This window comes from Temnothorax longispinosus, chromosome 8 (assembly GCF_030848805.1).
Source record: "Temnothorax longispinosus isolate EJ_2023e chromosome 8, Tlon_JGU_v1, whole genome shotgun sequence".
NCBI lineage: Eukaryota > Metazoa > Arthropoda > Insecta > Hymenoptera > Formicidae > Temnothorax > Temnothorax longispinosus.
Window position 1 is genome coordinate 21610297 of NC_092365.1, and position 13447 is coordinate 21623743.

A 13447-nucleotide genomic window follows, 5' to 3' on the forward strand; every position below is an offset into this window, starting at 1 on the left:
ATTTGAGGAGAATAATCGACTGTGATTGGTCAATTCTCACGACTCACGACTTTACGACTCGCATAATGAGATTCGTTAATTAATTTGGCTAAAATTGGGAAAAAACCGTTCCTAAGCAGCTTTGCAGCTCTAAGCAAGCCTGAAGGGGAGGGTTTCTCTTATAATATTCCGCTATTCTTTAATACTTAGCAAAAATACATTATTTCAATTATATGGGAACAAATAGTGAAATTTATTTATCAATACATATATGAAATACAAATTTTTGTATATTATAGACATAAATTTATATACTATAATTAAACAACCATAATTACTGTTTCATCTGTTCTTCCGTCGATTTTATTTTACCAAATAACGAATTGTATAATTCATTCTTTGCATTGTCTGTCCATGTGTCATACACCGTAATGGGTGCCATAAAATTAATTAACTTATTGTGAACATTGTATCGCACTTTTCTGCCCTTTGTCGCGCGCGTATCAATTTTTCTTTTCATTTTCTTACGCATGTTCTGCAATTGGATCCACTGTTTGCTGAGCTGTATAGGATCTGTTACATCCGACGATTTATACTCTATCAGGTTCCTCAACAGTTGATGATAAAAATCGTCATCATCATAAATTTCTACATCATATTCCTGAATTCTTCTACCATCATTGTCTTCGTTCGACAAAGATTTACCGACAACATTGTACTCGGAACGCTTCAGTTGAGTTCTTTTTCGTAACTTGCTTATATCACTCATAGCAAATTCAATTTGTTTCAGTGTAGTCTGACCTGAGCCCTTACTTAACGAGCTTGTTGCAATCCATGTCTTGTCGTTCCATTTCTTTATAACAGAATTCCTATATTCTCTGTAGGAATCATGATCTTTTTGTAAAACTTTCTCATAGTCATTATATCTTAAACGTTTTTGTGGCACTGATTCTTCAACCGCTTCTATATCTTCATCACGGGACACGTGCTTTCCATTTTCTACGCCATCTTCGGTGTCAGAAGATATTTCTTCATCCATTGAATCCGTATTTACATTCATATCCTTGTCAGTTTTTCTCTTCACAGCATCAACGCATAGATCTCTCGTTTCGGGATATTGTTTCAATAAAAGATCTTTCAGTCGCAACATGTTTTCCATGATTAGTGTCAATTTGCTTTTAGTTTCATTAACCTTCTTCACGAAAACTACGTCTGATCTGAGTTCTCTATGCGTGTCATATTGTGGCATTTGATTACTAATTACAACGCATTTCTGCAGTTTTATTCGCATCTCCAAGAAACTTTCCCAAAGTTTAAGTTGATTCCTGACACTATTACCTTTCTCTATTTCTGCTCTAACATTTGTTTCAGACATTGTTCTAATAGTAGAGTCTTTCCGTTTGTAAAACGGATCATTGATATCTATGTTATCATCATCTTGGTCTTCCAAATCAGACATACTTTCTGAGACATCTGTACATCCTTCTTTCAAATTTGTTTTTCTATTGCTGCCTAAATCATCGTTACTTTGCTCCCGTGTATCATCCATCTCTTCATCTTCAGCATCTTCGTTGGAGCCTTCACTTCCCACATCTTCACTCATATTATCGTCCTCGTCACTGTATATATCTTTCCTCGAAATTTTTTTACCAGCATACCTGCGTTAACAATATGAATAAATTGTGACATTTTCAAGATTTCATTTACATACTAATTTTTTATCTTTCACATGTGCAAATATAAAATACTTATATAAAATTTACCTCTTATCCACTTTATCCAAGGCATCAACATTTTGTCTGCGAATTTTAGATGTTCGAAATTCGTCGTCTGAGACATCGCTCTCGTTGTAAGGTTCCACTACTTTTGCCTTCGTATCTTCCGGCTCTTCGTCTGAGCCGAAATCAGGTTTCGTTGTAACTAAAGCATTTATTTTGTCAGCTAAACTCTTTCTAGCCATTTTTTCGTACTTGTCCGGCGATTACAAAACACGTGTTCATGCGTCAATTTAACCTCCAAGTTTTACAGTTCTTCTCAGTGAACTATGAGTGCACGGTGCGTTCCACTTATCACTCGCAACGCTCGTGTAGAGTCCTAAGGCTGAGTTTCCACTGAGCGCGTCACGCGTCGCGTCATCCAATCAAAACATCCCATTTCGATTCCGTCACAAGAATGTAATGAAATGGGATGTTTGGATTGGTTAACTTGTGACGACGCGACGCGTGACGCGCTCAGTGGAAACTCAAAGGCTGAGTTTCCACTGAGCGCGTCACGCGTCGCGTCGTCACAATCAACCAACGAACATCCCATTTCGATTCCGTCACAGATGTAATGAAATGGGATGTTTTGATTGGTTAACTGTGACGACGCGACGCGTGACGCGCTCAGTGGAAACTCAGCCTAAGGTTTGTTCGCGTCGCTCCAATATATGTACAAGAGACACTTGGATCACGGGTAAAGGGTGGCGATTGGCGATTGGAGCAGATGAGTTTTTGGAGTGCGTTGGAGTGAGTGAGTAGGAGCATGGTGGGTAGAGTCCCTATATAAGAGTCTGGCCACTGAGGCTACTTTGTAACAAAATGGCGTTTCACATCTTATACAGGGACTCTAGCATCTAGAGTCAAGGATACTCAGAAGACTGTTAAGGCCATTGCACGTAACAAAGTTTTATGCTGGGTCTACAATGCGAGTCGCAAAGTCGTGAGTCGCAAGAATTGATCAATCACAGACGAATTTGAGGAGAATAATCGACTGTGATTGGTCAATTCTTGCGACTCACGACTTTGCGACTCGCATTGGCTGGATTTGGAGAGCGCGCTATTAGCGCTATTTGCTTATTCTATCCTTGTTTTAACACCTGATGAGCGATAAAGATAGAACGATGCAATAGCGCTAATAGCGCGCTCCCCGAACGCAGCCATTGTAGACCCAGCATTAGTCATAATCGTAAGGCCGTAAGAAAATAGACCAATCACACTTGACTATTCTTCAAGCGCGAGGAGAATAATCGACTGTGATTGGTCTATTTTCTTACAGCCTTACGATTATGACTAAAGGTCAATCCAGACAAACTTGCATAGCGCATAAACATAAGCATAAGAGAATTGATTGGTCCATATGCATGTGCATAAGGAAATAGACCAATCCGTTTCGTTATGCATATGGTTATGCACCTATGCAAGTTTGTGTGGATATAGCTTAAAACTTTGTTACGTGCAATGGCCTTTACTACGTTTACGCGAACTTTACTTCTGTATAGTTAACTTACGATAATTCCTTCGCGTAAACGGGATTTTGTAGTAACTTACGATAATTTACTCCGCGTAAACGAGTGATATATCGTAAGTTTTACTACAGGGGCCCGATTCTTTAACAAGAAACGTATGCGCAAACTCTGCTCTAACAGAAAGGCTGCAAATTGATTGGCTATCGCACAGTTTTTAGCCAATAAGCTTGCAGTTTTTTTTTTTTTAGAGCAGAGTTTACGCATACGTTTGTCGTTAGAGAATCGGGCCCCAGCAGTGCGATTCTGTAACTCGTTATGCGTCGTTATGTGCTCATAACGACAGTTGCGCAGCTTTTTTCTTATATAGTATACCTGCGCAACTGTCGTTATAAACACATAACGACAGCATAACGAGTTACAGAATCGGGCCCCAGGGGCCGTATTCTGTTCCGCTAAAATCCGCCCGACAATTGTCGGTGTCGTTGCGCAGCTTTTACACGATATGAAAAACCTGCGCAACGACACTTATCGAACCGACAGTTGTCGGTAGGCAGGAACGGAATACGGGCCCAGAAGTAACGCTCGCGCTCGCGTAAACGTTAGAAGAAGAAGGAGAAAGGGGCTGTAGTCGCATTCTAATTGGTTTCGCCATTTTGTTACAAATGGTTGATTGAGCCAATACTGGCCAATACGTGTGAGTCCACTTCAGTGGCGAGTATAGGGACTCTACCCATGACGAATCACTGTCAGTACTGTAAATCTATATTTTACGTCACGTATACTATAGATTTTCAGTACTGAAAGTTGCTGACAGTGAATTTCGGAGCCAGAGAGTTGCGCTACTGTAATACTGTATATTATATTAGGCTTGTTCGCGTTGCTTGAAATCACCAAACATTTTTGCACTTGAAATGAGATAAATATATATTCGGCCGTTGGAGAGAGAGAAAGCGAAGATGCTGAGTGCAAAAAGTGCAAGCAACGCGAACAGACCCATACGCTAGCTGCGTACCGCAGGGGGGTAGAGGGGGCGATGAAAGCGCTATCTGGGCGGCACAATTCTACAACTTTTGGGTCTTTTCGTCGCCCCCCTGAGGTACGCATCTAGCGTATTATGTATTTCTTGTGCAAGATGTGCAAGTGTGGTTTGGTGTGGTTAGTTCAGCCAGGTTCAGTAATAGAAAACAAATCTGTTGAGTGAATTTGTCATTCTTTACTCACGTCTCAGGTCTTAGCAATCTCAGATCTCAGCATTCGTCAGTAATCATAATAGTAATCTTGTGACTGTCTTATCAAGTTGTATTTACGTGGTTATCAATCAAGCATGCATTTAACCTAAACACCCACCGATAGATAGGTGGAAGATCAATTATGCGTCGTCTTGCATGGAACAGATGGATTCACAAATGAAATCGAGCAGATCTTTACCGCCGTTAGTTGAAGGTAAGATTCACGGCAGTCTAAGGCTCGTTATCAATGAGATCCTGTGGGTCAGAAGAAGTCCCGGAGATATTATGGTAGTGGCCTCCTGGTGGGGTGAACATGATAACGCGCAGTTCAGGTGATTTTATAATCTTAATTTAAGCACGTTGTTTTACGATAAATATGGATTTCAATCATGGCAAAAATAAAATAATATCTAAATGAATTTTGTTGATAATATATTTGAAAATATTTTATTATTTCTGTTTTATGTAAAATTTTCATGTTTTTTTCTCAGGCCAAGAGATAGTACCACAGGAACAGAAAGAACAATTGATGATATAACTAAAGTGTATGATATAAAAACTACTGCAACACTGTTTGAAGATTATATTAAAAACTGTGACACAATAGAACTAGTAATTATTGCAGAAAATACCCATGATATTATTGGTAGAGGACATATAGGAGAATTGTCTAAGATATTTTCATGTAAATATTATTCTCAATTTATTCCGATATTAAATAACAATGGTCATAAAATAGGAAAACTACATGTTTCTTTGCAATTGACATATTTAACAAAGCATTCAAACATACAATCAAAAACACACAAATACGATAAGAAGGAAGATAGAGATATTTTATTATTTGCTATTGATAATTTACAATGTAATGAGAAGATGCCAGTAAAATCTTACAACAATGTGGTGAATACTGAAGAAAAGAAATCTATGAAATCTGAACAGATTGATACATACAATAGATATAGATCTATTCTTAAGACCAAGCGATTAGAGTTTCAAGAATCTAGGAAAAAAATGAATGAAATGGTAACAGACAAATTAGTTACGCAAATCGTTGCTAAAGCGCAGCATCTTAGAGAAGCGATATTAAAGGAGACTTATAAAGAAGATTCTTTAACTCTGAGTGATAATTCATTGAGCAATGGAGCGTCTTCTAATGCTTCAGTAGAAAACAAAACAAAACTTTATAAGTATATTTTGGGGATGGAAATGACTCCTTCAGAGGAAAAGAAAGTTTTAAATACGTTGAGGTCAATACCTCCAAATTTAAGTTTGATAGATCTGACATCTAAAATAATTACAACTGGTAAAGACGATAATATGAGTACCGGATGGAATAAAAATTTCTCTGTAAAATTAGACAACCCTAAAAAACATGCATTGGATGAAAATGCAACTTATATTGGGTTGGAAGGTTTGTAAAATAATAGATAATGTTAAAATGTTTCTTGATATGTTATTGTAATAAATTATTTATGTGTTATTATAATGAATTGTATTTCTTCAGAGACATATCTTCTAGATTATGTAAACAGTATTAGAATTTTTATCGAGTCCTTCATATTGACACCTGCGGGATATAGACGTGCAAAATCTACATGCTTGCAATGTACGTAACTTTTTGTTATTTTATATTTTATGAGAAGATTTTATGAAAATATGTTAAGATTTTTCTAAGTACATATTAATAAATCATATTTTTTTCTCAATTACAGATGATGTACCATTGTCACTGACATATTTTATTCAATATGATACGACATTTGGATCTATAAGGCAAATAAGTAGCAAATCTAGTAAAGAAACTAAATTTATAAGAACGTGTGCTAAAAAACAAGTGGGTCAAGGTAAAAAGTTATATTTGTTGGAAAATTATTCAAATACAAATATTATTTTTAGTTAAATGATAATAAGTACTTGATCAAAAATTAATTTTTACAGTTGTTAACTTTAACTCTGAAGGTATTTATAGTATATCAAGACATAATATAAAAAAAAATCTTCCTTTGAAATTTAAAGTTTTTGTGAAACATCGTAACCAAAAGCTTCCAACTGAATTAGGATTTGGTTTCATGAATATCAGTGACATTATAAATACTACAAACTTAAGTAGCATCCATTGTATAGCTATTGCCAATAAGGGCATCAAAATAGGCGAATTAAAAGTTATAACAGAATTAGGTTGCGATTTTATTCATTTTGGAAAAGAATTTGTTGGTGAGTATATTATTGAGATGTAGCTTTATTAGATAGACCTAATATTTTGTCAAATATTCAATCTAATTATTTCATCAGATGCTGTAATATCTAAAAAAGAAAATCTTCCTATTTTGGAGAAGAAATCTTTGACGAGCTCAAATAATAATAAATATAAAAGTGCAACGGGGACTCATTCCTCTAAATCTAATTGCAAAGTTTCGTCTGTGTCTGCCAAGCGAATTGAGTGTTTAACTAGCAATAGCAATAAAGACGTAGTTATTGCTAAAGATATAACAGAGCACCAAGAACAAAGTTCAGATAATAAAAAGATTGATACAAGTAACCCAGAAAGTGGTACTAAAGATAAGGTAAGTTTTAAATGACTTGGATTAGAGCTTCTGCTGAATGAATGCTGTAATATTGCTTATCTAGTTTACATCTTTATATTAAATGCTATTGAATATTGAGCAAGAGCTTATAAAGTAAAGCAACAAGCAATATGAAGCAATACAGAGTGAGATAATTGTAGTTTCCTATTACTATTTGTTGTTCAAAATTCAGTAATATCCTAACGTGAATAGTTAAATCATATTGTAGCACTCAACTATATTCGAGACATATAGTTGTATTTTAAATAAATGTATATTATGTTATTTACATTTGATTCTAGGTTTTACTTCACGGCTTGATATATGTGGCTGAGGGTAAAGATTTGTCGGAATCTAATACCTATCTAATATGTAGAGCGTTTTGGCGAGAGGACAAAGCAACAAGTCAAATTTGCAATACAAAAAATCCACTCTATCATTTTTTCCAAGTAAACATTTTTTGTCCTTTTAACAAAGTAATTTCAATTGTACAAAAGTAAACTTTACCTTAAAAATATATGTTTCAGCAAGTACCTTTAATTCACGGTACAGAGTTATTGGAGAGAATCAGAAACAATTATATAATCATAGAGGTATATAATCGGAAAAATAGTGGAACAGATAGTTTGTTGGGAATAGCAAAACTGCCTGTGCATCAGTTATACATCGCATATAGAGATCCACTTATTTTACCTCACTTATTATTATCAAAGGTACGTATAATTAATTGTATTTTAATTAAATTTTCAATTGATTATATAATTGTGTTTTCACGCAGTATCCTGTAATAAGTGTAGATGGTTGGGTTAATATTAACGATCCAGTAAGCGGGAAATTTTGCGGAAAGCTGCTTGCATTAGTCGCACTTGGTACTGCGGAACAAATCGCACTACTAGAAGTATCAAGAGGTCTAAGAAATACCAACAATATATTACGAACGGATTATAACTATCACTGCTGTGTTCCTGACAATACTAACAATGCAATAGGCGGCCAAGAGAGTATACAGTATAATGTTCCTGAAGTGTCAAACCTTAGTTCCAAACAATCCACTCGTGGCAATAATTTCGCTTATCACATTTATAATATGCCCGATCAAGATTTGACATCTGTTGATTACAAGACTCAAGAAAGTCAAACAGATATTTCAAGCTTAAAAAATGTGAGACCGGAGAAACCGATACAGGAAGCTGAATCTTCGGAACACTTGGCTTTACGTACTTTGGTTGATCATTTGACAAATGTATTACATATTAATAAAATCAGTACAAACCGATCGGCTCAAACAGAAATGAATCAAGTTGATGAAAGGGAAATACATAGAGAATTATGCTTGAATACACTAAATAGTAATAGTCTCACTGATGATAACGATAGTTGTAATCCGAAAAATGATTTTCGATTACCTACGGAAATGTACAGAAGTGTCGGTGTCGGTGCTGAATATGACGAAGACTTAGATCAACAGCAAAATAACACTTATAATCTTTCAAACTCATCTTTAATGGAAAGAAATGCACAAAAAGTAGAATTAAATATGAATTGCACGAGTTCTTTTTTCCGATCTGTTGTTGAAATTGAATGTGCACTGCATTTGCCAAAGATTGAAGGACCAAACGAATCAATAGAACCAAGTACATACGTAACTTTTCAAGATTTAACTCATAAACTCGATTCTACTGATCAATTAAATTCATATATAGCTACAAACATATTTCCACATAGTTGTAATCCGAAATGGAATTGGAGATGCGATGCAAAGCTGTCAACAGACTTACTTTTAAACGTATGTAACTTTATATTCATGTTTTAAATGTGTCTAGTCATAATTGAATCCATGATATAACGTATGATGTAAGCCTTAATCTATGTTCTACTTCTGTTTTTTTCCAGAATCAAAAAAGATTAATTCTCAAAGTGTGGCATTTGATTGATCCAGATGTATCTAAAGACATAAATTTAAGAAAAGATATTGTGATAGGTTTTTCCGCGATTGATCTCTCGGTTCTGATGACTGGATTTCCCACGGTATCTGGATGGTTTCATATCATGGATTTTACTGGAAAATGCAATGGACAAATTAAAGTAAAATCTCGTAATAACTTCTATCTCCAAAAGAAAAGTCTTATATCCCCTCCCCCCCCCCTCACATACATATACAATAAAATTCTTTTTATTTTAGATAAGTATAACACCTCTGGATAATTTATCATCGTTAGGAAAATTTGCACCAACTAACACTACTAATTTATCAAGGCAAAGTAATTTATCGCAGACAAACTGCCCACATCTGTATAATGCGCCTTGCACTAATACAGAATTAAATGGTGCACATCAAATATCATATGCAAGCCAAAATAATGACAAATATGTACAAAATGATTGTAAGTTAAATGTAGATCGTGGACATAATCTAGAAGACATTTCTATGTCTTTCTTATCATCGTCTTTGAAGTGAGTGTGTGATGCCAGAATTACTATAATTTATTTTATTTATCATTATGTTGCTGTTTTTCCACACAGGTTTAATTCTGATCGATATCTGTTACAGGCAAAAATTAACCGAATTAGACGAAATCACAAAACGTTTGCAGTCACGACTGCATGATGTCACAAACACAGCTTTTGAAGATGAATTTGATAATGATTTTGATATAATCGAGCCAAACAGTGACAATGAAAATACTAATGACAGAAACATTGAGATGGCACGGTATCCACAATCCACAGTCTCTGAATACTCTAATAATGAAACGTCACAAATGCCAAAACAATGTGAAATACAGAACGATCAAAATGTCATAAATGACGAAAGGCAAACTTCTTCCATTATAAGCAGCACGAGTAATCTACATTTTGAACCAGCGTCTAATAAAACGAGAGCTATAAGTTCCGAAGCGACTGATACCGGATATTGTTCAAGTTCCAATATACGTTTCAGTCAACATCCTGGCTATTCGTCCACGCAGTATCAAAATCAATCGAGCTCACGGCACACGTATTTATCGGACAGCACGACAGAATATCCCATGCGAGGTACCAAAACACATATAAATCATTTGCTTGACAAGCTTTCTTTGGACTTGCCACCTAGATCATGTTCAGAAGCAGCCATACCAATAAGAAAAAACATTCTAGAGTTATTTGCGAGTTTACGGGAACATAGAAATAACTCGCAAGACAAAGAAAAAAACGGTCGTGACATTAATACCTACACGGTGCTCACACAAACTGATAATAACCAACACGCTCACTCTCATACGACAAATTTTATTACTTCTAAAACAACCGTTGGGGAAAGCATTTCCGTCGAATCGCCTCATAACAGAATATCGACGGTAATACGTGAGGAGCTAGTCGCGGAAGAAAATAACGACAGTACAAACTGTGATGAATTAACAACTTATTTAATAACTTCTAACGTACGCCATACGGATTTGGATAGCATATTCAATCCGCTTTTATATCAACATTTGATGCCAGATTTGCAAGTTGCAGCTGCTGTATCACCGGAAGGAGACGCTGTGGAACAACTAGATAATCGATACGCGAGAAGTTTCGATATAGCACGGTGCAACAGTAATCTCAATCATTCAAAAGAAAATAATGCTCTATTTCAAAATAATGCACAACTGAAAGATCGGGCACGTGCTTTAGAATTTGATAAAAAAAAGGAAGTTTTCGATTTAACATCTTCAAGTATATCAGAAAATGTCGATAATAGTATTGACATGACCGTCATTTATAAATCTAGCGAAAAGGATTTAAGATCAGCTAATAGTATGGAATCGACCGCTATTCCATCACTCACGGGCTCGTCTGTACAAGCCGAGGTCGAAATAAAAGACTATTCCATCTTATCTGAATTATCTGTACCTGGAGTGTCGAGACAAGCACCTGAGGGTGGAAATCCCGTAGAGGAAGTCAAGACATCCTCAATGGCAAAGAGGCAAAATGATACCCAAGATGTATCAGCAGACAACTAAATACTCTTAAATATTTACGAGATTTGTAATAAATTAGAATATGGACAAATTATATATATTTATAAGTGCATTTTTTAATAATATGACATAATTGTACGTTCTTTACAGTTACACCAAGCTAAATTTTGAAATAGATATTAATGTCAATGTTATTATGAAATATTTTAATCAGGTTTTTTATTGAAAAATGTAATACGTTGGTAATATTTTTTTGCTTGAAAATCTCACGTTTAATCTGAACATCTTATTTCAACTATTTGAAACTAAAGTATACTTACATTAACTGGTATACTTTAACTTAATTTAAATTTTATTTATCATACATACTTTTTTAGAAGAAAATATAATCTTATTCCGAAGTAACTCAGAACTTCTACTGACTGATGACCGTTGTATACGTAATAATAATGTAAGATAAATATTGATGTGTCAAGAGTTTTACTATCCCGGATATTTAAACTGCTATATATGTTATTTGAAATATTTACTATACACGTATTATGGTACACATATTTTTATATAATCTTTGTGTATATATAGTGCCTAAATATATAGATTTACAAAAATGCAATGTATAAACATTAAGAATAAAATAAATCCAATCCACGTATAAGAATTTTTTTTTCATGTAAAGTAGAAGAGAACGGCGGAAGAATAGTATTGAACAAAAAACTGTATATTTGAAATTAAAAAAGTATCGTATAATTTGATCTGTCTTAATCTTTTGAGTAAACTGAGAGATATGTTTCTTTTCTTGTCCATTGTTTCATCGCAGCAGGATTGATCAGCCATATCTTCGCATCAGTGCCTTCATGAATGTGAATACTTGAACATGTTCTTATTTTCTACAATTACATGATTAATCATTTCTATCAATTTAGTTATCTATATACTTACACACATATATGTATGTGTAAATGCACAAATGTATGTAACACACACATACCCAGCATATTCCCAAAATTGTCAAAGATAGATTTTACAAATTGTCTGCTACAAATTTTATCAACAATTATATTACAGAGATATAACAAAATACGAATACAGTTGATTGCAGAAACAAAGCGAAATCTGCCACTTTATCATTTAAATAATCCATTAATAGACTGTATCACTTGTATGATTATAAAATGACAAATTCTACTCAGTTCCTGCTGACAATCAGCCAACGTATTTTGTTATACTTCCGTTAACAGTCTGTTGACGAATTTGTAAGCAGTGAGACAGTGAGAAAGGAGATGGAGAAAGATTAAAACGTACGAATGCTAAAAACTTACACGAAACGATTCAAGTTTCTTCTTCTTAAATTTTGTTTGCTCCTGAACTTCTCTTGTCATGCAGATTTTACATAAGAAGATTTTATTATTCAGATGCCAGTAATCTCCCATTGGTAATTTGCCACATATCTTGCAGATATCCGTGTTGCGCGTGCAACACTTGAAATCAATGCCAAGTCGCATTTTAACTCTACCACCAAAACTATGTTGAAACGTAATACCTTTTATCTCCTTGTTGACATACGTTCCAGGCCTAAAGCGACGCAGTACTTTACTTCGTAGAATATGTTTTGTTACGTATGAAGACAAAATTTTTTAAGTACCCTGGATTTTTATTGATATCGAAAATCCTTCTCTTGCTGGTAGATGCAAACGGATATTTCTGCGTTTTAACATGTTTAGAAATGCCAGAAACGTACGCGGATGGCGATATATAATCTTCCACGTGAGCGACAGGTTTGGCGAATCGAGCGAGGCCACTGTAACCCCTTTTGCTGATACTACGAGAGCACGGCTACCGACAGAGAGATGACAGAGATCAAGTGCATATTATATGATTTTGTGCCCTTAATATTAAAATGGCAACGTGATGTAAAAGTTTGTACCTTGGTCTTGATGGCATTAAAAGATTTTAAGATGTCGTAAGAGCCAGGTCCTATATTAGGGTAATCTTCCACAGTGTAGTATCTCATGAAGGGACTCATACCACTTCGAGAAGTATCGCGTGGTTGTCCGGAACCGAAGCATATCCTTTGTCGTTTTGGTTTCCGTATTACATATTCGAAATCTGTGTCAATGGAAAACAGCTGCATAATCCACCCGATTTTAATCCTTTTGAAAGCCACATACACCCTAACCTAAACCCTCTCTTTCCTATCCGTCAACTATCAAAACACACCTTTATTGAAGTCGATACGAGGTGTCTTCGCGGTCTTGTATCAGCGCCCTCGAGCACGCGCACGCGCACGCGCACGTGTGCATGCACGCGCGGCGCCAACGAGGGATTCCTCTCGATATCGTTATATTCGGAAAATCTTAGATAAATTTTAGCGAGTGGACACGTCGCCGTTTACGCTCGTAAATATGCGAAATCACCTATTTCGCGCGCGCGTGCGGTTTAATGAGCGGCAGAGACGAAATAGTAGACGGCGGGTAAGTGGCCGGCACAGGAAGCGACGACCGA

The 13447-nt window shown here is 35.5% G+C and overlaps 3 protein-coding genes across 5 annotated transcripts; 1 reads left to right on the plus strand and 2 right to left on the minus strand.

Moving 5' to 3' along the window:
- Positions 1–197: 197 nt before the first annotated feature.
- On the minus strand, positions 198–2067 carry Aatf (Apoptosis antagonizing transcription factor). The gene is made up of 2 exons (XM_071786510.1): positions 1743–2067; positions 198–1637 (listed from the first exon to the last, which is right to left on the minus strand). The coding sequence occupies exons 1-2, from the start codon at positions 1937–1939 to the stop codon at positions 314–316; spliced, it is 1521 nt and encodes a 506-aa protein (XP_071642611.1). The 5' UTR covers positions 1940–2067; the 3' UTR covers positions 198–313.
- Positions 2068–4244: 2177 nt separating this feature from the next.
- Positions 4245–11412, plus strand: LOC139817191 (uncharacterized). Of its 2 annotated transcripts, XM_071785079.1 has the most exons (13): positions 4245–4477; positions 4559–4766; positions 4926–5848; positions 5942–6043; positions 6150–6281; positions 6376–6651; positions 6730–7001; positions 7304–7450; positions 7529–7714; positions 7780–8787; positions 8895–9086; positions 9184–9455; positions 9553–11412. In XM_071785079.1, exons 2-13 carry the CDS (start codon positions 4591–4593, stop codon positions 10985–10987), a joined length of 5121 nt encoding a protein of 1706 aa, XP_071641180.1. In that variant the 5' UTR covers positions 4245–4477; positions 4559–4590; the 3' UTR covers positions 10988–11412. The 2 variants fall into 2 exon arrangements, with proteins under 2 accessions (XP_071641180.1, XP_071641179.1); XM_071785078.1 differs by having other exon boundaries at positions 4246–4766.
- LOC139817193 (uncharacterized) lies at positions 11085–13355 on the minus strand. 2 transcript variants are annotated; one of them, XM_071785084.1, is made up of 5 exons: positions 13163–13355; positions 12870–13051; positions 12588–12778; positions 12265–12517; positions 11085–11832 (listed from the first exon to the last, which is right to left on the minus strand). In XM_071785084.1, exons 2-5 carry the CDS (start codon positions 12966–12968, stop codon positions 11704–11706), a joined length of 672 nt encoding a protein of 223 aa, XP_071641185.1. In that variant the 5' UTR covers positions 12969–13051; positions 13163–13355; the 3' UTR covers positions 11085–11703. The 2 variants fall into 2 exon arrangements, with proteins under 2 accessions (XP_071641185.1, XP_071641184.1); XM_071785083.1 differs by lacking the exon at positions 13163–13355 and having other exon boundaries at positions 12870–13156.
- Between the last annotated feature and the right edge of the window lie 92 nt (positions 13356–13447).

What these genes read in the sequence shown, in the direction of transcription:
- LOC139817191 (XM_071785079.1), top strand. Translation starts at nt 4,591, where the DNA reads ATGGAACAGATGGATTCACAAATGAAATCGAGCAGATCTTTACCGCCG. An exon ending in AAAGTGGTACTAAAGATAAG is followed by an intron (nt 7,002 to 7,303) that starts GTAAGTTTTAAA and finishes ATTTGATTCTAG; the next exon opens with GTTTTACTTCACGGCTTGAT. An exon ending in CTCACTTATTATTATCAAAG is followed by an intron (nt 7,715 to 7,779) that starts GTACGTATAATT and finishes GTTTTCACGCAG; the next exon opens with TATCCTGTAATAAGTGTAGA.
- LOC139817193 (XM_071785083.1), bottom strand. Translation starts at nt 13,076, where the DNA reads ATGCAGCTGTTTTCCATTGACACAGATTTCGAATATGTAATACGGAAA. An exon ending in GATATCAATAAAAATCCAGG is followed by an intron (nt 12,518 to 12,587) that starts GTACTTAAAAAA and finishes GCGTCGCTTTAG; the next exon opens with GCCTGGAACGTATGTCAACA. An exon ending in AGAAACTTGAATCGTTTCGT is followed by an intron (nt 11,833 to 12,264) that starts GTAAGTTTTTAG and finishes ATGTAATTGTAG; the next exon opens with AAAATAAGAACATGTTCAAG.
- Aatf (XM_071786510.1), bottom strand. Translation starts at nt 1,939, where the DNA reads ATGGCTAGAAAGAGTTTAGCTGACAAAATAAATGCTTTAGTTACAACG. An exon ending in TTGGATAAAGTGGATAAGAG is followed by an intron (nt 1,638 to 1,742) that starts GTAAATTTTATA and finishes TTGTTAACGCAG; the next exon opens with GTATGCTGGTAAAAAAATTT.